This window comes from Eulemur rufifrons, chromosome 16 (genome assembly GCF_041146395.1).
Source record: "Eulemur rufifrons isolate Redbay chromosome 16, OSU_ERuf_1, whole genome shotgun sequence".
NCBI lineage: Eukaryota > Metazoa > Chordata > Mammalia > Primates > Lemuridae > Eulemur > Eulemur rufifrons.
The window spans coordinates 1,698,851-1,722,926 of NC_090998.1; the positions used below are offsets into that span (position 1 = coordinate 1,698,851).

A 24,076-nucleotide genomic window follows, 5' to 3' on the forward strand; every position below is an offset into this window, starting at 1 on the left:
GGCAGGCTCTGAAATGGTTCTCAACGGTCCTGGCCTGTGTAGGCCCCTCCCCCCCCCACTTTGGGTGTAGGTTGGACCTGGTAACTTGCTTCTAGACCATGGTAGAAGTGATGGGGTATCTCTGCTGAGATCAGGTTTCAAAAGACCGTGACATTGCCTGGGCTCACTCACCCTGATGACAGGAGCTGAGGTGCTGTGAGCTGCCCTAGGAGAAGCCTACAGGGCAAGGAACTGAGGTGGCTTCAGTCTAACAGCCCCGGAGGAACTGAATGCTGCCAACAACCACGTGAGTGAACCTGGACGTGGATCCTTCCCCAGTCCAGCCTTGAAATGCCTGCAGCACTGCAGATACCTCCATCGCACCTTGTGTGAGACCCTGAGCCCGCGGCACCCGGCTAAGCCATACCCGGATCCCTTATCCACAGAGGCCTGAGATGGTGAATCTTGGGGTTTTCAGCCACTGCTTTTGGGGTAACTGGTTACGCAGCAGTAGATAACTGCTACAGAGTTGTTGAATGAATGAGTTTTAGCAAAACAGCAGAAACGGAGGCACGGGCAGATGGACAGACAGCCGGCCACACGGCAGCACTGGCTTCCCACCCTCCTCCTGCCACTCACCCTACAGATCGGTGCCCACTACGCCAGGCCTCCCTCTTAGGCCCGTTCAGTTCTCCGCTCAGTATCCAGGCTGCCGGGTGCCGGCATCACGCCGGGTGCCGGCATCACGCCGGGTGCGGTCTCTGGCCTGGGCTTTGTCCCCCCAGTGCCTTCTCATAATCTGACACAGCTCACATCCCAGGGGCAGAGTTGTCCAGAGTGGAAGAGAGAAACTGCACCCTGTCAAGATACAGCCACCCCGGAGCCTTGACACTAGTCTTGGAGCTTAGCCCAGGGGTCAGGACTCCCGGGCCTTGGCTTTCAGAGTCTGGAGGCACTGGTCCTAATTCTGCAAGACTCAGCTGGCCGCGGCAAGTGGATGAACTCTGCTCTGAGCAGTGACAGGGTGACCAGGCGGGGCTCAGGGGCAGGTGCATAAAGACCCGGGAGGCAGGGACTTGCAGCCTGTCACACCTGCCATCTCCCTGGCATCACCAGCCCTGCCCTGCAAATGCCCACAGCCCATCAAGACCACTGCTCTCTTAGCTCAGTTTCCCTCACCCCGAGATCTTTTCTAGAACCTCCCTCCCCATCCCCATCACTGCTTTTCATTTGCCTTTCTAGGTTTGAAGTCTGGCTTTTCTGTAGCTGTGCGTCTTGGGGTTAATAACCTAAGCTTGCGGGGCCTCATTTTTCTATCTGCTGTAAAATGAGACTAATAACGTCACAGCAGATGATGGGGGGAGGCCCTCCCCACTTCTCAGCCCCCACTGTGGGGGTGGTAAGGGCAAGCCACGTGTGGCAGGAGCTTGGGCTCTGGCAGGAACCTCGAGAAGGCCAGTTCATTTAGACCCAGCTTCATTTCACAAAGGACTGGGAAATACATGCCATCTGCCCCTTTATGGGAAAGGGTCGCCAGCCCTGCTCTAGGGCCCAGACTCTGGGACTTGGCCGTCCTCCCCTTCTGTCGTGCCACCCTTCTAGCCCAACATCCAGGCTTCTGTGCTCTGCAACTCCTTAGGCCCAGGGCCTGCCCTCTGGCCCTTGAAAGCCAACACCACAGGGGCCTAGAGACTTGGTTGGTCTCAGTTACCCAGAGCACGGACGATAAGGGCATTGGATAGTCCCAAAGCCTTGTGCCAGCTGCCGGTTTCAACTTCTGTCATCCCGGAGCAATTGAGAAGTACTAAAACGGAAGAGCAGGATGGTCACAGCGGGCATGAAAGGGAGAAGGGGGAAGCAGGGGCCAGCGCCAGGTGGCCTGGCGAGCAGCTGGGTGGCAGGGAGAGTCCTGCCAAGAGTGGCTCGTCACCCCTGCCTCCCCCTCCTCCCCTCCCAGGAGGAAAGGTGTGCAGCACACTAGGTGCGTCATTTAAGAGCTGTGCTCAGGGAATTCCTTCCATGACCCACGCGTGTCCCTTCTTCCGTGGTCTCGCTCTTTCCCAAGTTCCCTTCTGATACTCCGGCTCTGACTTCGGCCCCTGCCGTGTTCTGACTCCTTTGGACCCTAAGCGCTGTTCCAGTCGGGCCAGACCACTGCCTCGCAAGGTCGTGACCTCGTCTGCATCGTCCTGTTCCCCACAGCTCTGCCGACACCAGGCACATAGGATCTCAGGCGAGAGCCGACCTAGACACCATGTGGCCCGGCACCCCTCCTTCCACGAGGTGGAGACTGGGGACCGGGGGGGAAGTTGCATGCCCTGGTCACATGTCCAGCGAGGGGCACAGTCACACTAAACCAAACACTACGTCCCTCCTCTGCGGCACAAGCTTCTGCCTGGTTTCAAGGAAATCATTCAAGTGAATGTATTTGGGTTCGGTTCAGGTGTGAACAGGCTTCCTTTTTAGTTTGGTTCCTGGCTAAGTAAATAATCAATTTGGGGGCCCAGTTTGGGGCTCAGCAAATGTAAAGTTATTATTGGACTTTATCTCTTTCCTTTCTGAGCACATGGCGGGTCCGGGGACATATCTGTGTGCCAAAGGGAAGATTAGGATGGGCAAGCGTTACCCCCTCCCCAGTCTCCCCAGCACGCCGAGGGCCGGGCTTGGTGGCTGGAATAGAGCCTTGCATGAGGGCGGCCCAGACAGGAGAGACACAAAGCGGGCAGGGCCGGCGGGAGGGGGAGGGCGGGCAGAAAGGCGGGCAGTGGGGCAGTGAGCAGCAGGGGCCCAGGCCCCTGGGAGGACAGGGATGCGGTGTGGTCGGGCAGGCCCTGCGAAATGGTGTCACCAAGCTGCTCCTCGCTCTGTGTGGTGTGGACACGTTCCCTACTAACCTCGTGAGAAGGCCAGATTAGTGACATGTAACATAAATGAGTAATTTTTTCTCTGACCGTCTAAGTTGAAAAGTGCTCCATGATTTGTCATCTTGCTATGCTGACTTTGGTTTCAAGAAAGCCATTTTCTTCAGATCTTTCACCTGAAGTGGCTCTAAGCCGGGCCCTCCCAGCCCTCCCCAGGGCCCTCAGCCGTCTCTGGCTAAAGCAGCTGCTGGAGGTCCGCCCCCCCCCTTTCTCCCCAGTTCTGTTTCCCCAGCTGCTTACCTGGTGGGCCCTCTCAGAGATCAGAATGAACCCGTTGTTGTCGATGACGACGCAGTCCAGGTCCTGGGGAAGAGACCGAGGGGAGGTCATGCCAGGTCCTGTCACCGCTGTCCCGTCCTTCCTCCTGCCTGTCCCGACCGTTCCGGAAGGCAGGCCTCTCTATTGAACGCAGGTGCCCTCCAAAAGCCCAGCGCCACAGGGAAGGAGGGCAGCTGGCCATTGGGAGGACCCGGGCTGAGGGGCCACAGTTCCTCTCCACCCTCTTCCCGGGGGAAGAACTTACGCTGTCCTCACAGGTCTTTGGGCACAGCCCGTCCACAGAGCCGCACTGGAAGCAGGAGGAGAAATGGTAAATTGCAGGCCCGTGTGCGCGTGTGCACGGCACATACACGTGGTGTGTGTACCTGTAGGTGGAGGGCGTGTGTGGTGTGTGTGAGTGCATTGTGTGTGGTACACATGTGTGTTTGCACATGTGGGGTTGCGTGTTAGTGGGGTCAGCCTCTTCCAGGGGTGCCCTGGCCTGCAGCCCACGGCCTCCTTTCTTGGTGAGGGGTGTCAGCCGCATCAGGGAGGCCTCATGGGACGGCTCCATGAGCCTCCATGGAGGCTCCTGTTCTTTCTTTGTCATCTGGCTGATGTGGTGGGTGGCCTGGGTGTCCCTTCACCCTCCCTCCCCTCTGCCCCCACTTCAGGGCTCCCCACGCTGCCTGGACACAGCACTGAGCGGATGGGGTCAAAGCAGGCAGCACCGCAGGGAGGACTCGGGCTGGAGGGGCTTGTGGAGGACGGTGGGGACAGCTTGGGGCCCACAAGAGCCAAGTCTGAGGGTCCCAGGGGTGCAGAGGGGAAGGTCCACGGCCAGGTGGAGACCTCAGTCAAGGGACAGTCCCACGGCAGCCCAGTGGATGGTGGGGAGGTGGGTGGGATGGGCTGGGAGCGGGCAAGGCCCAGAGGGGACGTGCCTGCCCTTGCAGGCGGGCCTGGGCTGGGAGGCCCTGCGTGCTGGGCGGGTGCCACGGCAGAGAGGGGGGATCCCGGAGGGCAGAGGATGGCCACTGCCTGGCTGGCTGGGGGCGCAGTGGCAGGGGAGGGTGGCCAGAGGAGCAGGAGGCCCCTGACGAGGGGAGTTGGTGAGCCCCAGCCCTGACCCACCTGCCGTGTCGCCGCCCAGAACTTGCGCTGGAGGAATTCCAGCTTCATCTGGACGCCCACCGCTACCGGCAGCAGGAGGCGGGAGGGCAAGGCCGGGTGTGTGTTTTGGGGGAGGGAAGAGACAGGGAGAGAAAAAAATAGATTCAAGTTAGAGAGAGGAGGCGCCTCAGCGGGACTGAGGGAGAGATTGCGAGGGGGGGAGTGGGGGGGCGGCGAGGGAAGAGAAGGGAGCCGCAGCTCCCACCTTCCCAGCCGCAGGGCAGCCCCAGGAGAGGTTTTCGAGAAGGAGGAGGACTAGACTGATCCTTAGACCCCTGCAGCTCAAGGCAGGGACTGGGCAGATCATTCTCCTCTTTCCCAGAGGGGAAAGTAGAGGCCAGAGGAACCAGGCACTTGTGCGGGATCATGCGACCCACAGTGCCACCCGAGACTGGGCCACTCTCAGGGCTGCTTAGATCTGAACCCGGTAACACCCTCTCCCACACAGCGCCTGCTCAGGCTTTCCCTGTGTGAAGAGGCTCTGTCCTTGCGTGAAGTCGTGATCAGATGTGCCCAGGTGTGCGGCCGGCCCCCAAATAGTGCTCTTGACAGCTGCACTTGCAGGGCCACCCCTGCCTCCTTGGTTCCCAAACAGGCTCGGAGAACCCAAGCGGGTGCTCACATGCTACGAGAAATCTGGGACAAAGAGCTCCAGGAAAACTTGGGAGCAATGAATAGAAAGAAAAGGCAGGTTCTATTGAAAAGAGAAAGAATGTAAAAATGAGGCCAGCCTCCTAGTGTCTGGCATAATAACATAAAAAATGCCTTGGGAGCTTAGGACGTGTCAGACACCATGACACGCGTGGGTTTATTTGATCCGCGCGGCTGGACAGCACTGCTATTATCCGGACTTTCCCAGTGACGAAGTGGAGGCCTTCAGAGCCACGTGGCTTGGCCAGGTCACCGGCTGGCACATAATGGAATCAGGCTCAGCTGGGTCTTCAGGCATAAGGCATAAGCTCTTGACCTCCCTGCTCTCTGCACCTGGACCTGGGTCCCCGCAGCCAGGAAGGAGCAGCGGGCACAGGCAAGCCACGCCCCTCTGAGCTTCACTTTCCTCGTCTGTGAAATGGGAACCGGTCTGGGGGCTTAAACATCATGCTGTGTCCACGAGAAATTCTGGAGCCACCCAATGAGCACTGGAGAGACTTTCCACCACAGTCGTTCTGACTTCCTGAGTACCCGGCCAGCTTTTCTCAGGGGGACTGGAGTTCCAGGCTGACACAGACAGACAGAAGTGTATCTTTTTTTTTTTTTTTTTCCCCAATCTGGAATGATCCTAGAGAAATTTGATCGGGAAAAGATGAGTCTAGGGAAAAGTCAAGGATTCCAGCCCTGGACTTTCCAAGGTTGTGATCTTTGGGTTTTGTTTCCCGAGTTGCAAAGTGAGTCGTGATCACACTAACCCCAGAAAGGCAGGGTGAGTGCAAGGTCACTGTGGCTTGATGAGACAGCGAGACAGCGTGTGGGACTATCATCCCAGACTAGAGCCGTGGCCTTCAAACTTCAGTGTGCACTGGAATCACCTGGAAGGTTTGTCCAAACCCCACCTCCAGAGGTTCTGGGTCAGCGGATCTGGGCTGGGGCCTGAGGGTCTGCATTTCTGAAGTGTTCCCCAGTGACTCTGGTGCTGCTGGTGCAGGGACCATATTCTGGGGACCCCTGTTCTGGAGCCTCACTGTTGGAGCCGTCTAATGGTGGAGACGTCCTCTATTTTTGCTGTCCCAAACAGTAGCCACCAGCCACATGTGGCTGCTGAGAACATGCAATGTGGCTGGAGCAACTGAAGACCAGAATTTTAAAAGATGCATTTGATTTCATTATAATTAACCTAACTGTAAATGGCCATGTGTGGCTGGTGGCCACCATCTTAAGTCGTGTAGTTCTAGAGCCGATCAGAACTTGCTGATGAAGAAACGGAAGGCCCGGGAGCCCCTTTCCGCCCTCGGAGTCACGTGGCAGCTCTGGGGTGACACTATGGCCCTATGAGACAGGAACATTTGAACTCGCTTCAAGGGCCAGGTGGCTGGAAGGAGCGGGTGGGAAGGGGATAAATGGACCCAGTTGTTGGTTGGTGGCGAAGATGGAGCCATGGACGCAGCACACATGGGGGGGGCGTGTGCCGGGGCAGCGTGGCCGCCAGCTCGCTCCTGCTGCCCACGTGCCCCTCTCAGTGTCTCCGCCTTTTTCCTTATAATACCACCTTGATACTCATTTTAGAGAGGTTTCTTTTACCTGTAGGAAAAGGCTAGATGAAAGAGGATGAACGTTCTAAAAATTGTCAGAGGGGAATCACACTAATGCTTAGAATGATCAAATCTTAGGAATTTAAGAAAACGTCTTTAACCCTGTCTCGGCCTCTGTGTCAGAGAGGCCTCAGATCATTCCTAGAGTGAGACTCCGCCCTTCTCCTCGGTGCCTCAAGTGCCCAGTCTCATAGAATCATGAGATTTCCAAGCTGGGAGAAATTCTATGATTCTAACGCAGGAGTCTGGAGAGGGTGGGGCTTGCTCCCTCTCTGATGAAGCTCGGGTTTTGAGGCTCCTTGGGCAGAGCCGGGGGAGCAGGGCACCAGAGCTGTTCGACCACCTCTGGGTTCCCACTAGCTGCACCACAGGCTCCTTCAAGGCAAGCTCTGTGCCCTTTGCAGAATTGAGGACCTTCTGGCTGCCTCCTAAGGTGTCACCTCCACTTGGGTCCCCCACAGGCACTTCAAACTTGACATGTCCAAGACCAGCCTAGGGCCTTTCCTCCCCAAAGCTGACCCTCCTTGAAACTTCCCCATTTGAGGGCACATGTTCTACCTGGTTGCTGGTGTCTTCCCTCCTCCCATCCAAGTTCTGCAGACCTCAGTTGCAAACTTTATAAAGCTGCCCACTTCTCTCCACCTCCACTGCTGCCACCCTCGGCAAGCCCACACCTTTCTCGCTGGGGTTAATGCAAGGGACCCCAGGTGATCTTCCTGCCTCCCAGCCTGCCTCTCCGGGATCCAGTCTCCACATAGCCACGAGACTCATCTTTCTGAAGATCAAATCATGCCATTCCCTTGCTTCAAACCTGCCAATGTCTCCCCATTGCCCTTGGAACAAAATCTAAACTCCTTTGTAAGATGCCACGTGAGCTCGCCGTGCTGGGTCACTGATTCAACCTGAAACACTTTCTCCTTCAAACACACGGCCCTCGTTCCCACCCCAGGGCACTTGCACCAGCTGTTCTCTCCTGCAGTGCTCCTGCCTAGACCTTCACATGCCTCGGCCTCATCATCGGTCTCGGCCTCCTCATTGGTCTCGGCACACACGCCGTCTCCCGGGGGCCTTCCCTGACCTGCCGAGACGAAGCCTCCCGACAGCCTTCATGCTCTGTCTCATTGCTTTTTGAAGGGACACGGTTTGTTTATTTGATTTCTCATTTATCGTCTGTCTTACCCCATTAGAATGGGGTGACTAGCAGGCGAGGGGACTGCGCTTGGATCCCCAGCACTCAGAGCAGTCCCTGTCACCCGTGGGGCTCCGTAGCTGTTTCTTGAGCGAAATAAATAAATTCAACCTGAGTCAGCAACTTGACTGGGAAGCAGAATCTGCGAGAGCTCACTGTCCTTAGCTCCCAGCTCGAGGACCCTGTGCAGCCTGCCCCGCACCGGTGCTGGCCTTGAGGGCTCGCAGGCTGAGCTGAGCTCCGAGTCTCCAGGAGACCTCAAAGGCAAGCAACTGAGATGCAGGAAGTTCAAGTGAGATACAAGGAGGAACTTCCTCATGGTGAGAACATAAGTGCTGGAAACAGGACTTGGTTCCCAGGTGGGAAGGGCGCGAAGAGCACGGAGGTGTCTCGATGGTGAGGCAGCTGTGCTCTGTCCACGGCCCTAGTCATGCCCACCCTGCTGCTCAACTCCTGCCTCACCGCCCAGGCTGTGCTTCACACCCCAGACACTCAGGGAGCCCAGTCTGCTCTGCCAGGACCGCGGTTCTGCCCGGGGAGTCGGCTCTTGTCAACAGCCTCCCTGGAGGAAGACTGCCTCCCTCCATCGCTTCCTGCCAGGCTGCGGCATGCAGAGGACAACGCCTTGTGACAGTTTGTTTGCAGACAAGCTCAGGCTGTCAGTGAGGAGAAACTCAGGCCAAGGGGCCGAGGGACTGCGGGGCACTTGGCCTTTCCGGTTGCCTCTCCTAGTGGGTTGCTAAGAGATCTTCCCTCATGTCTGTTTTAGATGCCAACCTTGGTCCCCAGAGGACCTGGCATGACCTGATAGAGGACACATCTGAGACCCCTTCCTCCTGCCCCAGCCTGGCCTGGGCCCCTCCCTCCCTGCTGTCCCCCTCCCCGGGGCTGTCTCCTGCCTCCCTTCTCTGGCCTGCTCTCCACAAGGATCTGGTGCCTTCCCTCAAAGCAGCTTTGCCCCGAGGTCTCGGCTCCCCTCAGCCTGGCTCGCAGACACCCCAACAGAGAGCCTCTGCATGGCCAGGCCGGCAAACGGCTCGCTCCCATCCTGACTGTCACCTTGGTGCTGCTTTGTCATTACAGATGGCAAAACAAAACAGCTGTGCGTGCACACACACGCACACATCCACACACACGCACATACCACACACACGCACATACCACACACATGCACACACGCACACCACACACGCACATACCACACACACGCACACACGCACACACACGCACATGCCACACACATGCCCACACGCACACCACACACGCACATACCACACACATGCACACACGCGTTCACACACTCAGAAATGATCCTCGCCGAGCGCCACAGTCCCCAGGAGTCAGAGGCTCTAGCCTGTCCCTCCTTGCCCCAAGTCTGCTTTGTCCTCCCCTCCTCTGCCCGGGTGTCCAGCCTCAGGACTTCATGTTTAACTGGAGCAGGGCAGGGGGTCCTGTCTTCTGAAACACAAGCCGGGGACCTGGCCGGTGCACAGTGAATACCCCAGTCATAGAATGCCAGTGCCCGGAGGGAGACCCGAGACCTCGTCCCCGGTCTCAGTCTCCAGGCCAGGCCGTGACAGGAAGGTACTGGGGCGTGCAGGACACAGAGCGAGTGCGGCAGGTCTCTCTTGAACAGCTCGCCGGGTCAGGAGATAAACCACACCACAGAACGCTGCTGCGCCACTGCTGCTGTGACAAGGGCCACAGATTGGCCCAGAGAAAACGCCATAGATCAGAGGAGGAGAAGGTTGAGTCCTGTGGCCTTCTGGGGACATTTCATATGGCTGAGGTTTCAGGGAAGGGGGAGTCCCCGGGAGCACATCCCAGGCTCAGGGAAGGCCACATTTCCATGGAGACGGGGAGTGGGAGGTGTGTCTGGGGGGAGGTGGGAGCCTCATTTGCTCGAAGGGCGGGACGTGTGGGACATCTGTCTGTCTGTCTGTGCAGGGGAGAGGCAGGGATTCCTGAGAGGTAAAAGGTGCTCCCCCCCACCAGACAGCAGTCCAAGCCCCGCACTGCCCGGGGACCCAGCAGAGCAGACAGAAAGGAGGGTGCTGAGCATCCTGTCCTGTTAGGGACTTCCTGAGTCAAGGGGGCTCCTCAACGCCCACTGCCTGTCCTGGCTGTGAGTCCCACAGAAAGCAGGTGGAATGGGAGAGGGACACTGGGACACCATGACATAGTGCCAACACGCCACTCCATCCGGTTGTCAGGCAGGCTTTCAAAGATGCAAGGGAAAGGTCATTGAGGGGTCACAGCTCTGAGCTGGGAGCTGGGACCCTGGCTGCCCTCTGGCTTAGTCCCTGGCCACTGTGCCTTTGTGTTGGCCACTTTCCAACAGAGAGAGGTCTCTGAATTCTTGAATGACAATCTTTTCCTTTGGAATGCCTAACCCATCACAGATGAGAGCAAAGAGCTCTGAGAAGTCGATCTCATCCTCAGCATTGAGAACACCGGGAGCTCCCTGTCCCCAGGGTCCCCCCACCCACCCCACCCCACCCTGCCTGCTCTAGCATTTCACTCCCCTCAATAGTCCTGGCCTGGGGTGGCCAGAGCCTGAGGCTCAGTGACCTCTGCATGGCCACATGGCCACCGCCTGTGTGCTCAGGCCCCTTTCTGCAGGTCTGGCACGGGGCACCTGTGTACCCCTGCGCAATCCTGCTTTGGGACGCATGTCCCCCAGCTGAGAAAGGGGCTCGGATTTTCCTTCTCCCACTGGCAGGATGGGACACGCTGCCCTGCCATGTCCCTGAAACAGGACACAGACCCGCTTCCCAGGGAGGTCTCCATGGGGACGAAAGTCAGCCAGCTGGCTCTGCGGTCTGGTCCTGCCCCTCTGTCACCCAGTGGAAGCGGAGAGAGGAGAGAGGGACAGAAGACGGGGCGGCCGGCGGGGGAAGATGGAGGCGCGGTGAGACAGCCTCCCTCCTCCCCGAGTCAGCAGCGATTAATCCACAGGCGCTTCTTTCCACGGAGATGTGAGCACGACCAGGGTGAGCGCTGCCCTCGCTGCCGCTGGCGCCTGTGTGCTGCCGCCACTGTCATCACAGATGCACCCCAGCTGTCACTCTGCTCGGCGGCGTTCCTGGCGCACACGCGCGCTCTCCTCCCTCTCCCCGTTCTTCCCCCTCTCCTCTGTCGCCCTCTGTCCCTCCCGCTTCCCTTCTCAGTTTGTGGCTGACCCAGCACCCAGACCCCTCGTCCCCTGGCCACCGCGGGCGCTCCACCTCCCGAGCAGTGAGCTGCACGCCGGCCCTGCGCCTGGACAGAGGGGACTCTGGCGCCGGCCCTCTGCGCTCTGCCTGCCCAGGGCGCCTGGGTTTCTCCTGGGATTCCAGGAGGGTCTCGCTGGAGGGCCAAGAGCCACCTGACTGAAGGCGCTTGCAGTCAGAGTGAGGAACGGTGAGTGCTGGCTGAGCCGAGGGTGGGAAGGAATGCAGGGTAGGGGGCACCGGGTGGCTGGGCTCGGGAACTGCGGCGGCGCCTTTGCCCTGCATGAATGGGCTGCGGCTGCCTCCTGCCAGGGGCAGTGCTGGGGCTGGGGAAGCTGCTCGAGCATCCCAAAGGGACAGAACGCTGGGGACTCTGACCCTGCAGTGTTGGGGACATGAGCTGTGGATTGAGCTGGGGAGGGGGCAGGGAGGGAAGAGGGGGAGAAGGGCATTGCTGGTGCCAGCTGACAGCCCCGGGTGGCACAGAAGTGGTCCCTGCAGCAAGGGAGAAGCAGCCAAGAGCCCTGTGCTGCTTGCATGCCCGGCAGAGACCGCCCCAGGGGCTGGGTGCCGTGGGGGGACGGGTGGCCTGGCTGGAAGAGAGGAAGGCTGGGGGGCAGGGTGGAGGACCTCACTGTCTGAGGCTTGAGAGTAGACCCCAGGTCTGGGCCTCTTTACAGGTTGCCTGGGGTTGGGGCTGCTGGCCTGCAGGTGGCCGTCCTTGGACAAGGGTGCAGAGGGGCCCTTCCCCAGCTGGACACAGGTCCACCTGGCTGTGGGCGAAGCCTCGTAGGTGGGGGTGAGGCTGGGAGTGGAGGAAATAGAGGAGCACTATGGCTCTTCCTCGCGGGCCTGAGGGCACAGGGGCCCTGGGCTTGTGAGGACTCCCTGGGGCCCGGCAGCTGCACACGCAGCTCTCCATCCACAAAGGGGCGAGGACGCCTTAGCGGGGCTGTGCACTCAGCGGGGGGTGCACGGCCAGGCCATGCCTACCTGGCCTCCTTGCCCAGGGAGCGTGGCCACCGTGACTGGGAGCCAGGTAGCCACCCCCTGTACCCAGGCCCACTCCCACATGCTGCAGAGAGGGCCGTGGGGCTGGGAGTCTGAAGTTCAAATTCCTGCACCTCCCACAGGTCTGGGGCTGGGTTCCAGTTGGGAGGTGAGTTGGCAGCTGGCTGTCAGGGCTCAGTGGCAGTGCCTCTGTGTGACTCAGATTGGCACCCCTGCTGCTTAGATAACTACGTGGGGGGAGGGGCGAGCATGAGGAGCCGGGCAGGGAAGTCCAGCTGGTGGGGAACCCCAACTGTGAGCTGCCAAGAAGAGCCCAGCTCTCCCACCCCCACCACCACACCGGCAGAAAGACTCTGGCACTGCCAAAGGAGGGGGCCGGGAGGCCAGGCCCGGGGCGGGGCAGGAGGGTGGGATGAGGGGGCAGTCTGTCCCCTCTGGGTCTCCCTCCCTCTGCCCTCAGTCCGGCCTCCCATGTGCCTTGCCTGGGCCACCGCCCCAAGCCCAGCTCCGGCTCAGGGGACGCCGGCTCATTCCTGGCAGAGGCAGCTCCCATGGGGAGACACTCAGGGGCTTTTCTGCTCTGCTGCCCAGGGGGTCTGTTTGGGATTGGGAATATTTGACAAGGAAACGAGAGTGCAGGAAGCTGGGGGGTGAGAATGGGGTGTGTGTTTTAAAATGAGCCAGGAGGGTATATGTCTGTTCCAAGTACAAATATAGAGATTTTTAAAAATCTGCTTCCTTGCTGCCTGGGCAGTGTGTGACGGGGGTGACGGGGGTGGGGGAGAGATCTGGATGCGCAGACCGGTGGTGGCAGGCGCGGCCCAGCCTCAACGGCAGTAGCATCCTCCCTGTGTCCCAGCCACACAGAATCCTGGGGCCCCTTCCACACGGGGCCTGGGCTCGGACCGCCACGGGCCTGGCCCTGCTTCTCTGCAGCCCTCTGCACAGCGAGGGGCGACAGTGCACCTGGGGGGCCCTTTTTGCTCCTGTGTTCCGTGAGTCTTCTGTGTTGAGGGGTGCAGAGGCCTTGACCCGAGTCAGGCACCTTTCACCCAGGGGAGATAGACACCAGGGGAGGGAGCAGGGGAAGGCCAGCCGAGGGCTCGGAGTCAGGGTCACTGACTTGGGGGCACAGACATGCGGGAGGAGCGGCAGAGGAAGGGCGTGGACCGCAGGCCTGTGCTGGAGGCTACTAGCTGGAGTCTGAGCCAGCCCGCCTGAGGCCAGGGCTCCCCCATCCTGGTCCTACCCCCTGCAGCGAGTCAGCGGGCTGCTCCGCCCCACCCCTGCCCCGGCACTCCCACCCCCGGCTCCAGGGGCTCCCTCAGCAGCACACGTGGCGGCCTCTGCTCCCCCAAGGCCTCCTCTTCCCCGCAGCCTCCCAGCCTGGCGTCCCGCCCCCGCCCGCCTCCCTCGCCCCAGCGCACACTCCCAGCCAGAAAGGTTTCCAGAAAGGCCCCTCCACCCACCCGTGAGATCTTGGCCTCCCAGGACGCCTGTCATTACTGGGAAGAGGGGAGGCTGGGGTGGGGAGGGGACTCGGCCTGCGCCTCAGTCCGGCAAGTCCCAGAGCTGTTTCCCTGTCAGCAGGACGGCGGTTCTCCCCGATTCCTGGGCTCCCAGGAGTGGGGACGGGGCAGACCCTGTGGACTGTGGGGCCCCTCAGGTGCAAGAGCACAGCTCCTTCTGCTGCCGCTGCCTTTCCTGCACGGGGAGGTGGCAGCTGGGGTAGTGGCCAGACGGCTGGGACTCCGAGCTGTGGTCTTCCCTTTGCTGAACCTGAAGCTAGCTAGTTAATTTACAGCGCCTCAGTTTCCCCCACCTGCAAAATGGTGGTGAATAAGAATACTAACTTCAGAGAGCTGTGAGGACTAAGAACACTGTGCAGGGGTTTGTGAGGTGGGGACTGCTTCTCCCCACGCAAAGCCTTCTGGAAGGAGGTTCTATGGGCAGGATACCCCCCCAGGCAGCTGGCACCTGGCCCTGGTGGCTGCTTGCCCGGCTGGGAGGGCCCAGCCTAGCACTTCTCAAACGTGAACATGCGTGCGGATCACCTGGGGCTATTGTTAAAATGCAGATTCTGACTCAGTCAGGTGGGACTTGAGCCTCTGCATTTCCAAAGGACTCCGGGCTAGAACCGCACTGTGAGCAGCAAGAGCTGGAGTCTGAGCCTGTTCCCCATTCCCGGTCCCCCCTCCCCTGCTTTAGCTCCTGGTTCTGTTCTCCAATCCCGGTTCTCTGCTGCCAGGAGGCCCAGGGACCCCATGGGGACCCAGCCTCTTGTCTCTGGGACTGGGTCAGGAGCAGGTCCAGCCTCCAGAGCTGGTGAGGCTGTGGGACCTGGGGACAGGAGGTCATTTCGTCCCCCATTCTGCACCCTGGGTAGGGACTTCCCTTCCAGACTGTGTTAATTTATTTCAGCAGTTATCAGTGCCTGCTGCGACAGCTGCTCTGCAAGCTTCCCAATGTAGGTCACCCCCTTTCCTGAGGAGGCTCGACTCTACGGGGGGTGGGGGGGTGGGGAGGGGGTCTTTTGGTTGGAGGTGTGTTGGGAGACGGAGGCCAGGGCTAGGAAGTGCTGGCTCCAGCCCGCATCTCCCCAAGGGTCCTTCCGTGGTGCCAAACACATACACGCATGTATGATTTGTCCCTTTGTCCCCTACTGGGCACGTTGCCCTCCCCACTGTCAGGAAGGCCCTGGCAGCTAGCAGGAAGTCCTAGGGGCTGGTGCAGGCAGGGTCTGCCCAGAAAGCACAGGGCACATCCTCATAAACTCCAGAAGATACCAGGGTCAGCAGTGTCCTGGCACCTTGCAAGGCAACACCTGTGGTCTGCACTGTGGGGGCCTGCCTCGTTCTGCACAGTGACGTCCCATCCGAGGCGGGGGCCGGGGTGTCAGGGCCTGCCAGCAAGGCTGCCTCTCTGCTGATGGCCTGTGTGCTGGTCCATGCCTGGGCTCATTGTGGGGGTGACACCGAGGGCCAGGAAAGGGTGGGGTGGAGGAGAGGAGCCTCGGGTGGACACAGGCCTGAGCCTGGGCAGGGGTCTCTCCATTGCCTGTGCCTCTGTAGGAAGCCAGAAGGAGTGGGGACAGAAGCCTGGTTTAGGGCTCCAGTCTCCACATGGCCCGGGCATGGGCCGTCCTAGGACTGCCCTGCAGGATTCTCTCTAGACCTCACTTCCAGGCTGGAGGTGTCTGCTGTCTGCTAGGGGCATTTGGGAACTTTGAGGCATCTCACTCTGAAGCTGCCTGCATGTTGGCATTTGAGAAGTGCAGGAGCACAGCCAGCAAGGTGTTGCATGTGCGTGTGTGTGCATGTGTGTGCATGTGTGTGCATGTGTTAGCGTATGCCCAGCTGCACTGCTCTCTGTGGGTGTGTTTGCATCACGTGCTGTGTACGGAGCTCCCGGCACGTGTCTGGGAGGCCTGTGAGTGCGCACCCCGCCCCGTGCACACATAAGCGTCTCCCTGCGAGGGCTGCTGCTGGGTGACAGTCGCCGGGGCGTGATGAGCAGCCAGCCTGGCTCAGAAGCCTGCAGCCCAGTCTCCGACCGTGACCTTGGGCAAGTCAGTCATTGTCTTTGCCTGGGGTGGCGTTCACCGGCCTATCCCACAGGCGCTGTGAGCTCTTACATGAGGGCTACGGCCTGAGTAAGAGAGATTGTTCTGAAGGTCAGGGCTGGAGGGACAGTGTGCGCCGACACTGCTCCTGGGTGGGCCTGTGAGGTGTGCGTGGGGGCAGCGGTACCCGGCCCACAGGCCTGCGGCCAGGATGAGAAATAGTCCCGTCTGAGGCTGGCGGGGCCGGGGAGCAGAGGGCCGCAGACCCGCTGTGACACCCTGTCCCTAGAGGGGCTGCTGCTTCCTCCCACCTCCCACAGCTCCAGTTCGAGTGGAGAGCAGGAGCCACCACCTGAATCGCTCTGCCCTGCACCAGCCTGAGCCTCGTGGGGAGCCCACCCACTGGGGACTGGTCATCGATTTCCGACATAAGAAAACTGAGGCCCAGAGAAGTTAAGCAGTTGTTTAAAGGAGTGGCAGATGGGGATTTGAACCCAGTGTCCCGACCCCAGTCCCGGCCATGAGAGAGCAGTTGGAAAGTGACCCTCAGGGCCTCCTCCACCCCCCGTGCCAGGAACTTGGATCCACCTAAAAGGCAGCCCCCCACTCCCACACTGCACCTGGTTCTTGGGAGCCCTGTGCCAGCCCCTGCCAGGCCCCGCTCCCGGGGGGAGGAAGAACACAGCTCACTCCTGGCAGGCCACCCTTGCAGGGGCAGAGCCGACTGTCCTGTTCTCACTGACCACTGCTGTGGCCCCTGAGGACTCCAGAGAGGGCAGGGCTGGGGGTGCAGAGGAGAGAAGATGGGGACAACAGCAGGACCCCAACGCCTGAGGGACAACCTTGGAAACGCTGAGATTTCTGAACCCAACACTGAGCTTCCGGCAGCTCCCTCCACCTCCCGGCCATCAGCTTTGTGCTGCCAGGGGCTCCTCGGGCTCCCAGGGTTAAACCAGCCGGTGGGTGTGCAGGAAGGCGGCAACCAGGACCCACGGGGAGGTCAGACTGTGGGGCCGGCCGGGAGTCGTGGGCCCACAGCCAGAGGGCCAGGTGTGCCTGTCTCTCCCTGCCCAGCCAGCTGCCTGGCAGAGGGGGACCCACAGTCCCCTTTCCCATCCCCTGACGGCGGGTGGCGTGGAGGCTCTCAGTCCCGTCTGGAGGGAAGTGGGGACCCCAGAGCTGGGCCTCTGTCCCACGTAGGAGACATGGGCGGGGCAGACCCTAGGAGGGGCGAGTGCCCCTCTGCCCTCCAGAAGAGAAGCCTGTTTTCTCCAGCCCCCGCCACCCCCCCCCCCAGCCCTGCTGCTCTGCGATCTCACCTCTCCCGTGTCCCTGCTTCTCCCCAGCAGCTGCCGCGGCACGGCACGGACCCCTGACCGAGGAGTCTTATAGCTGGTGGGAGACAGAGTGCCACGATTCACCTCCACGGTTCACACCCAACCTCCGGCAGACGCCGCCAAGGGCGTGGGGCCATGGTGAGCAGGGGTGGGGCCGGTGGGACTGGGACCTGTGTGAGGGAGGCCTGTGGGACAGGCCGGCTGTGCCCTGGGACCTTGCTGTTCACCTCCGAGAGATGTCCCTCAGTTTCCCCGCCTGTGACATGGTGTGGGGTGGGAGGTGCTCAACCAAGGAGACCGTGTTGCTATGAAAGCATTTTAGAGAACAACAGACCAGAGCAGCGACAAGAAGAGCAGGGCGAGGCTGGGTGGGACATCGGAGGGGGCCCCAGCACAGAGCCCACCCTGGGGCAGCCAGGCCTGCCCCAGCCCCTGTGAGAAGCCGAGTTCCTGGCCTCCCTCCTCCTGCTCCCTTGCTCCTCTTCCTCCCCCGCCCAGGGAACAGGAGAGGATCAAGGAGGGCTGTAAAGAGACACCGGCCCCTCGCTGACCCCGTGGGCTACTCAGTGCTCTCTCCCGCAGGACTGACAGGCAGCGCACCCAGGGCTCCTCGCTCCCCAGAGCGCCACCGAGAGCTGAGGGCTTCACTATGCTGGCGCCAGGCAGCGGCCCCGAGCAGAGGACCAGGCCTGCCCTGCAGTGGCGGCAGGTCTCCTGTGAGTGTGACCCTGGGCACGGGAGGGCGCGGTGGGGAAGGGGCCCGGGCAGGTGAGCACAGCAGAGAGTGGGGCTGATCTCAGGCTGTGGGCAGGTCTAAGACACACCTTCCTGGGCTGCCCAAGGACTTCCCTGGCAGCCAGGGATAGAGTCACCGCTGGGAGCTTTCGTGGTTAGACCAGGAGCAGGAGACCAACACAGCTGGTCTGTCTCCCCGGGTGAGTCCCTGTGTCCTTCCCATGCTTTGGGCTCCCTGCTAGTAAAAATACAAGAATGGTCTGGCCTCCCGCTAAGTGGAACGGACAGCACCTGAGCCTGTCTCATCTGTGCACAGACGGCACCTGAGCCTGTCCCGTCTGCGTATAACCCACCCATCGACCGGCCTCTCCCCGCCCCGCAGCCCCTCCCGGCCCCACGGCTCTAACCAAGCCGCCCGCTTGTCTCTTGTGCTCTTAAGCCTCAGTCTTCCGACTCGACGGGCAGGAACCTGGGGCTCGGGCTGTGGGGCTGGAAGAGCCCCCAGAGACGGGGCCAGCCCTCCTCCTGCCCACTGGCACCGAGTCCCCACACTGCTCGTCGACGGGCATAAATGCTGACGAAGGCAGCCCGGGAAAGTTGTCAGGGTGAAAGAGGCCCTGAGAATTCTGTTTATCTGAGGCAAAGGGACGAGATCGACGAGGGCTGGGTGCCCAGGGCCACGTGGTGAGAGATGAGAAATGGTCCCGAGGGGGCAGTTCTGCCTGGCCTCTCCCCTGGCCACACCAGCCCTGCGACCTGAATTATTCACCGCGTGAGAGTGGCTGATCCCTGAGCAACTCAGATCTCCTTTCAGCCTCATTCTAGAACCACGTGTCCCTTCGCAGTGCAGGATCATGCATTCTTGTCACTAGAGCCCGGTGCCACTCTGAGTTTCTTAGGGTGGGGGGCAGGCAGTTGCTCTTTCCGAAGTGCTCTCTTCCCACCCTGCCACCCGCCCCTTCCCTGGGAGGGCAGGTGGCTTCCAGTCATGTGGAGCCTTTTGAGCGGGAAGGTGGATGGACTGGCTTCTGGGGGACAGTGAAGTCTGAAGAATGCTGGTTTTCAATGGCATGGGGCAGGCTGACCTGGCAGCAGGGACCCTTAGAGGTGTGAGAGGTGGCAGCAGGTGACCCCAGATGGCTGGAGAGAGCTCCAGGTGGCTTCCGTGACCACACCTGGGCTCATTTCCCGTCAAGAGCAAAGGGGCTCGGGTGTCAGCCGTGCAGCTGTCATTGAGCCTCCAGGCAGGGGAGGGCGAGAGTCTCATCCTACTCTTTCGAGCCCCTCCCTTTGGGACATCAGACATTCAGTCGCCTGCTGGACAGAGACTCAACACTGTCCATCCAGGCACCCGGGTCGTGTGGGGCCGGCTGGGGCCTTTCCTCTGGGCTCGGTGGAGCTGCCCTGGGCTGGGTGGACCTGGCGGGGCTGGACTAGACTGTGTGAGCTCCTCCGGTTTTCCCTCCATAATGAGCAGGCTTCTCCGACACTCGGGAGGACAGCTAGGGAGGGCTTTGAGGTCACTGCGAGAAAGGGTTGCTCCACAGTGGAATACGCTGCTCTGATGTGACCATCCCCCGAGGGTCACGGTCCCCAGCCCTGCAGACGGGACCCCATGCTTGCTTCTCAGAGGGGTCTTGGGAGAAGATGGGTCCAGGAAAGGATTTCTGTTCATGCAGGAATGCTGCCCTGCAGCCCCTAGGAACAGGAACCCAGGCTGAGAGCCTGGAGGGCTCTAGGATGAGAAGAAATAGGAGCTCATCCCCGGGCCCTGCAGCTGCCAGCACCGCTGTGGAATCGTGCACCTTATCCGTGTCCTTCCCACGCTGGGACCCTGCGTGCCTCGCTGGGCTCCCACTCCTCGCCCAGGTGGCTGGCCCCATCTTGGTGTGTGACACTCGGGGAGCTGCAGGGACAGGGTTAGGAGTGCCCCTTTGTACTCTCCCCTTTCCACGCTCAGCACGTCTGAGCCTAGTGCAGTTCCAGGAGGGGGAGTGGGTGCAGAGGGGAAGGGGCCAGCAGTGTGGCCATTTTCTTTTGGAAAGAGAAGGTCTTTCTTCAGGCAGGGACACTGGCAAAGGGACACAGGTGCAGGTTTCTCTGACACCTTTATACCCTTTATTTTATCAACATCCGTGGGATCAGTGGGACCCAAGCTCCCAGGGAGATCAACGGCAAGAGGCCCTGTGAGCTGGGGTGTCCCTGTGGAAAGCAGTGCTCGTCCTGGGCTTGGGCCTGTGAGTCCACAGGGTCATTCTCCACCCAGGCGGTATCTTTGCCAGATGCACGACGAGGCCAGGCACTGTGTGATGTCCATTAACATAGAAGTGGCTCTGGATTTGTTAATTATCTTCTTATGTGGTTAATATATGTGCATTGATTGTGATCAACCATGGCTGGTGCCAAAGGAGAGAAAGCCAGGAGGCCATTATGATATGAATAGAAAGGAGGGAACGGGAGCAGGAGGTGGTAACTGGAGCTGTCTGTCACTTTCTCTCCCCCTGTCCCCTGCCGCCGCTGCCCACGCAAGGGATCGCCTGCTGGATTGCCCTGTGTGCCGTGGAGGCGCTCCCCGCCTGCCCTTTCTCCTGCAGGTGTGACAGCCGCAGCCTGGAGGTGGATTGCAGTGGCCTGGGCCTCACCTCGGTGCCCCCGGACGTGCCCGCTGCCACCCGGACCCTCTTGCTCTTGAACAATAAGCTGAGTGCCCTGCCAAGCTGGGCTTTCGCCAACTTGTCCAGCCTGCAGCGGTTGGATCTGTCCAACAACTTCCTGGACCAGCTGCCCCGCTCCGTTTTCGGGGACCTGACGAATCTGACTGAGCTGCAGCTGCGCAATAACAGCATCAGGACCCTGGACAGGGACCTGCTGCGGCACTCGCCCCTGCTGCGCCACCTGGACCTGTCCATCAATGGCCTGGCCCAGCTGCCGCCCGGCCTCTTTGATGGGCTCCCGGCTCTGCGCTCCCTCTCGCTCCGCTCCAACCGCCTACAGAACCTGGACCGGCTGACATTCGAGCCCCTGGTGAGCCTGCAGCTGCTGCAGGTTGGGGACAACCCCTGGGAGTGTGACTGTAACCTGCGTGAGTTCAAACACTGGATGGAGTGGTTCTCCTACCGAGGTGAGCACAGACCTGCCCGGGCCCGAGGGATTGGGAGGATCACTCTGGGCCCAGCGCCTTTTCCTGGGTTCTGGGCACTGGCAGGGAACAGGTCGGGGAAGAAGGGGTGACCCTACCTCTCTGCCAGCTGGGCTGGAAGAGCCACAAGCCTCGCCCCTTATGCTGAGCCAGCAGGAGAGGCCGGGTGCTGCTCCCCTCCTCCCTCCTTACCCTTTTGTGCTGCGTGTCCAGCCACGACTTACTGTCACTCGGCCTCCGTCTCCCGTGTGGGTTTAATGAGGGAGCTTAAGGACCCAGTATATTTTTTCTGGGATCTGCATCCAGGTATGCCTTTGGGCTTCCCCGGCATCGTGGAAGGAGGAAGAAAGAACTATCTTTCTTCTGAATACTGCAGCCACCTTAAATATCCACCCTGTGGGAGGGTGGGATGCAGTTGGCTCTGCAGATAAACCGGAACTTCCCTTTGGTGAGGGTGCCAACTTCCTCCCCCAAGAAACTTTATTATCAAAACTTCTAATAAGAAGGCAAATGGTTTAAGTTTTACTTCCTTTCCTTCCCTTTTTCTGTAACTTGGGAAAGTTCTGTGACGACCTACGCAACGATCACGTGACGTGGGAAAGGAGGGTAAATGAGCCCGCTCAGTGCTAGACGTGCCGGGTCTGGGTCTGAACTCAGGTCCTGCTGTGTCCTTGCTGTGTCACCTTGAGCAAGTTGGTTTGCCTCTCTGTGGCAGTGCCTGTCTGTGAAATGGGAAGGAAGCAGTGTCTATCTCAGGGGCACCGTGAGGGTTGAATGAGGTAGTGCACGGGAAGTGTCTGGAAAGTGCCCGGCATGAAGTAAGCGCTCAGTGAAGCCTCCACGTATCTGCTCACTTTGGAGCAGCGGCTGAACGTGGCGTGGGCTGATGGGACACAGGGTGGTGCCCGGCACGGCGGCCGTCCCGTGAACGCTGGACGACTGAGTTAATAGCAAACTCTGAAAATATCGCCAATGCTTCTCACCATGGTCTTGCCACTTTCGTTCCATACCCAGCCACTATCTCAGTTATTTCCATGATATTCTCATGGGCCGGTTAACTAAAAACGTTTTCCAAACTATAAAGTGCCACGAAATGTTAGTCCATACGCTAATTTATGGGTATGGAATGATTAATACCTGTAAGTTTCCAGTTGACAAGCATCTTTTCATGCACATTATCTGTTTTAGTCCTTGTGGCAGCCAGTTGAGATAGACATTCTCATTTTACAGCAAAGAAAACTAAGATTCGTAAGTAATTAAATAAATTAAATAATTTTCACAAGATGACACAGCCAGGATTCACCCTCGGGTCGTCCTAGTGGGAAAATTAAGTCGCGTCCCTGTCAGCACCCAGCTGTGTGTGCCGGGCCGTGCCGACGTGTCCGCCAGATGCGAGGCCGCCGCAGGCCCCCGCAGTCAGCCTGTGCCCACACGCAGGCCGGCATGGCCCACAGGACACCTCTCTGTCCTTTCACACAGGCAGCGGGAACTAGATTCTCAGCACAAAAAGGCGCGGGCGGGAATGTGCGTTTTCCAGACCTTTGCAGTGGTGGAGTTGCTTTCACCCTTGCACTCCTTAAAAACAAAACCCTGGGATGTTTCCCCAGCACCCCAGGGAGACACTGGTGTCCACTGCATGAGGACACGGGCTGCAGGTGGGAGAGCGCGCTGGCGGGGACGGGGCGGCTGGCGCCTGCATCTAGATTCCATCAGAAGCCAGAAGAGGGCCCAGATCCCACCTTCACTTCCCCGGGGACGTCTGGGCAGATTATTGTCCTTAGCCACCCTCTCTCACGCCCGCTCCTGTTCTGCGTCTGTGTGTCCCCGTGGCCGTGCTGGCCGTCACCACCAGCATGAAGACAGCACACAGGCACGGGCGTCCCCTGCACGCACCTGCCTCGCTCGTCAGCACCCGCCTCCTCCCCTGGCCCTTGCGATGCCTCTGCGCTCGACGCGCTGCGCGGGCAGCCATGGGGCCACGGGATTGCTCTGAAGGACAAGGGAAACCTTCCTGCCCAGCTGCGTCCCTCCCTGCTCCACGAAGGGCGTTAGCTGCCTGTTCTTAAGCCACCAGAAGGCCCTGCAAGCGAAAGGGGCAGCGGTGGGAGCAGTGGCTTTTGGCTTTTCTCCTTGTTGTGCAGGGGGAGAGCTGGGAGGGACGAGACGCTGTGCTGAGAACAGTCCCGGGCCCACAGAGTGGCGAAGAGCAGGCAGGGTGGCGCCGAGTCTGGGCCGGGCACTCGGCTCTCTTGGCACCGAGAAGCCCTCGCTGAGCACCCCCCGTGGCAGCATCGTCCTGCTGTGACCCTGCGGAGGGCAGGCTGGCTGAAAGGGGGGTGTGCTTCTCTGCAGGCAGAGAAGGATGGCGGTGCCCACTTCCCGTGGCTTCTGCAGAGACTAAATGGCACGATATGCGTAACTCGCTGTGGCGCTTGGCTCAGTGAGCGCCGCTTTCCCTCCTCCACTTCCTCTTCTATAGTCGGTGGTTCCAGGATTGACTACACTGCGATAAAAACTATACCTTCTGGGCCTTCCATTTTTGGGAGCTGGGGATGGGGAGAGGAGTCCGGGTTCCGGATGCCTGATCAGCCCCTCTGTTCTTTCTCCCTGCACGCAGGGGGCCGCTTGGACCAGCTTGCCTGCACCCTCCCCAAGGAGCTGAGGGGGAAGGACATGCGCATGGTCCCCATGGAGATGTTCAACTACTGCTCCCAGCTGGAGGACGAGAATAGCTCGGCTGGGCTGGATATTCCTGGGCCGCCCTGCACCAAGGCCAGCCCCGAGCCTGCTAAGCCCAAGCTGGGGGCTGAGCCTGAGCCGGAGCCCAGCACGGCCTGCCCCCAGAAGCAGAGGTACCGGCCAGTGAGCGTGAGGCGCGCCATCGGCACGGTGATCATCGCGGGAGTGGTCTGTGGCGTTGTCTGCATCATGATGGTGGTGGCCGCTGCCTACGGCTGCATCTACGCCTCCCTCATGGCCAAGTACCACCGGGAGCTCAAGAAGCGCCAGCCCCTGATGGGGGACCCCGAGGGTGAGCACGAGGACCAGAAGCAGATCTCTTCTGTGGCCTGAGCACCCACCCGCTGGCCCAGGTAGCAAGGGCGGGAGTGCGCGGGCTTGCCCTGGGGGGGCCGGCCCTCCCCTCCTTGCAGCCCCGCCTCGCCGACAAGGCCGCTGCCTGCCCCAGTCCCACTCTCCTCCCGCCTCCCCGAGGAGCCGCAGCGTGGACCTTGAACCTCCAAGTCTCCCTGGAAGCTGTGTCGTGCTGAAGGCCCTGCTGATGCTCCTCTTTGGGGCACCTGGGGAGCTCCCCA

General features: G+C 60.4%; 2 protein-coding genes across 2 annotated transcripts in view; one reads left to right on the top strand and one right to left on the bottom strand.

Moving 5' to 3' along the window:
• The window catches only part of CACNA2D4 (calcium voltage-gated channel auxiliary subunit alpha2delta 4), a 110,723-nt gene that overhangs the window by 11,973 nt on the left and 74,674 nt on the right, over nt 1–24,076 (bottom strand). Inside the window, exons 28-30 of the mRNA XM_069490395.1 lie at nt 4,293–4,354; nt 3,424–3,468; nt 3,141–3,203 (exon numbers count right to left, since the gene is read on the bottom strand). Coding sequence (XP_069346496.1) covers nt 3,141–3,203; nt 3,424–3,468; nt 4,293–4,354 — 170 coding nt within the window. The remainder of the gene's footprint in view (nt 1–3,140; nt 3,204–3,423; nt 3,469–4,292; nt 4,355–24,076) is intronic.
• Nucleotides 17,538–23,834, top strand: LRTM2 (leucine rich repeats and transmembrane domains 2). The gene is made up of 3 exons (XM_069491184.1): nt 17,538–17,604; nt 20,154–20,744; nt 23,380–23,834. Exons 1-3 carry the CDS (start codon nt 17,538–17,540, stop codon nt 23,832–23,834), a joined length of 1,113 nt encoding a protein of 370 aa, XP_069347285.1.

Coding starts and splice junctions, on each gene's coding strand:
- LRTM2 (XM_069491184.1), top strand. CDS start 17,538: ATGCTGGCGCCAGGCAGCGGCCCCGAGCAGAGGACCAGGCCTGCCCTG. Junction 17,605..20,153: donor GCAGTGGCGGCAGGTCTCCT/GTGAGTGTGACC, acceptor TGCCCACGCAAG/GGATCGCCTGCTGGATTGCC. Junction 20,745..23,379: donor GGAGTGGTTCTCCTACCGAG/GTGAGCACAGAC, acceptor CCCTGCACGCAG/GGGGCCGCTTGGACCAGCTT.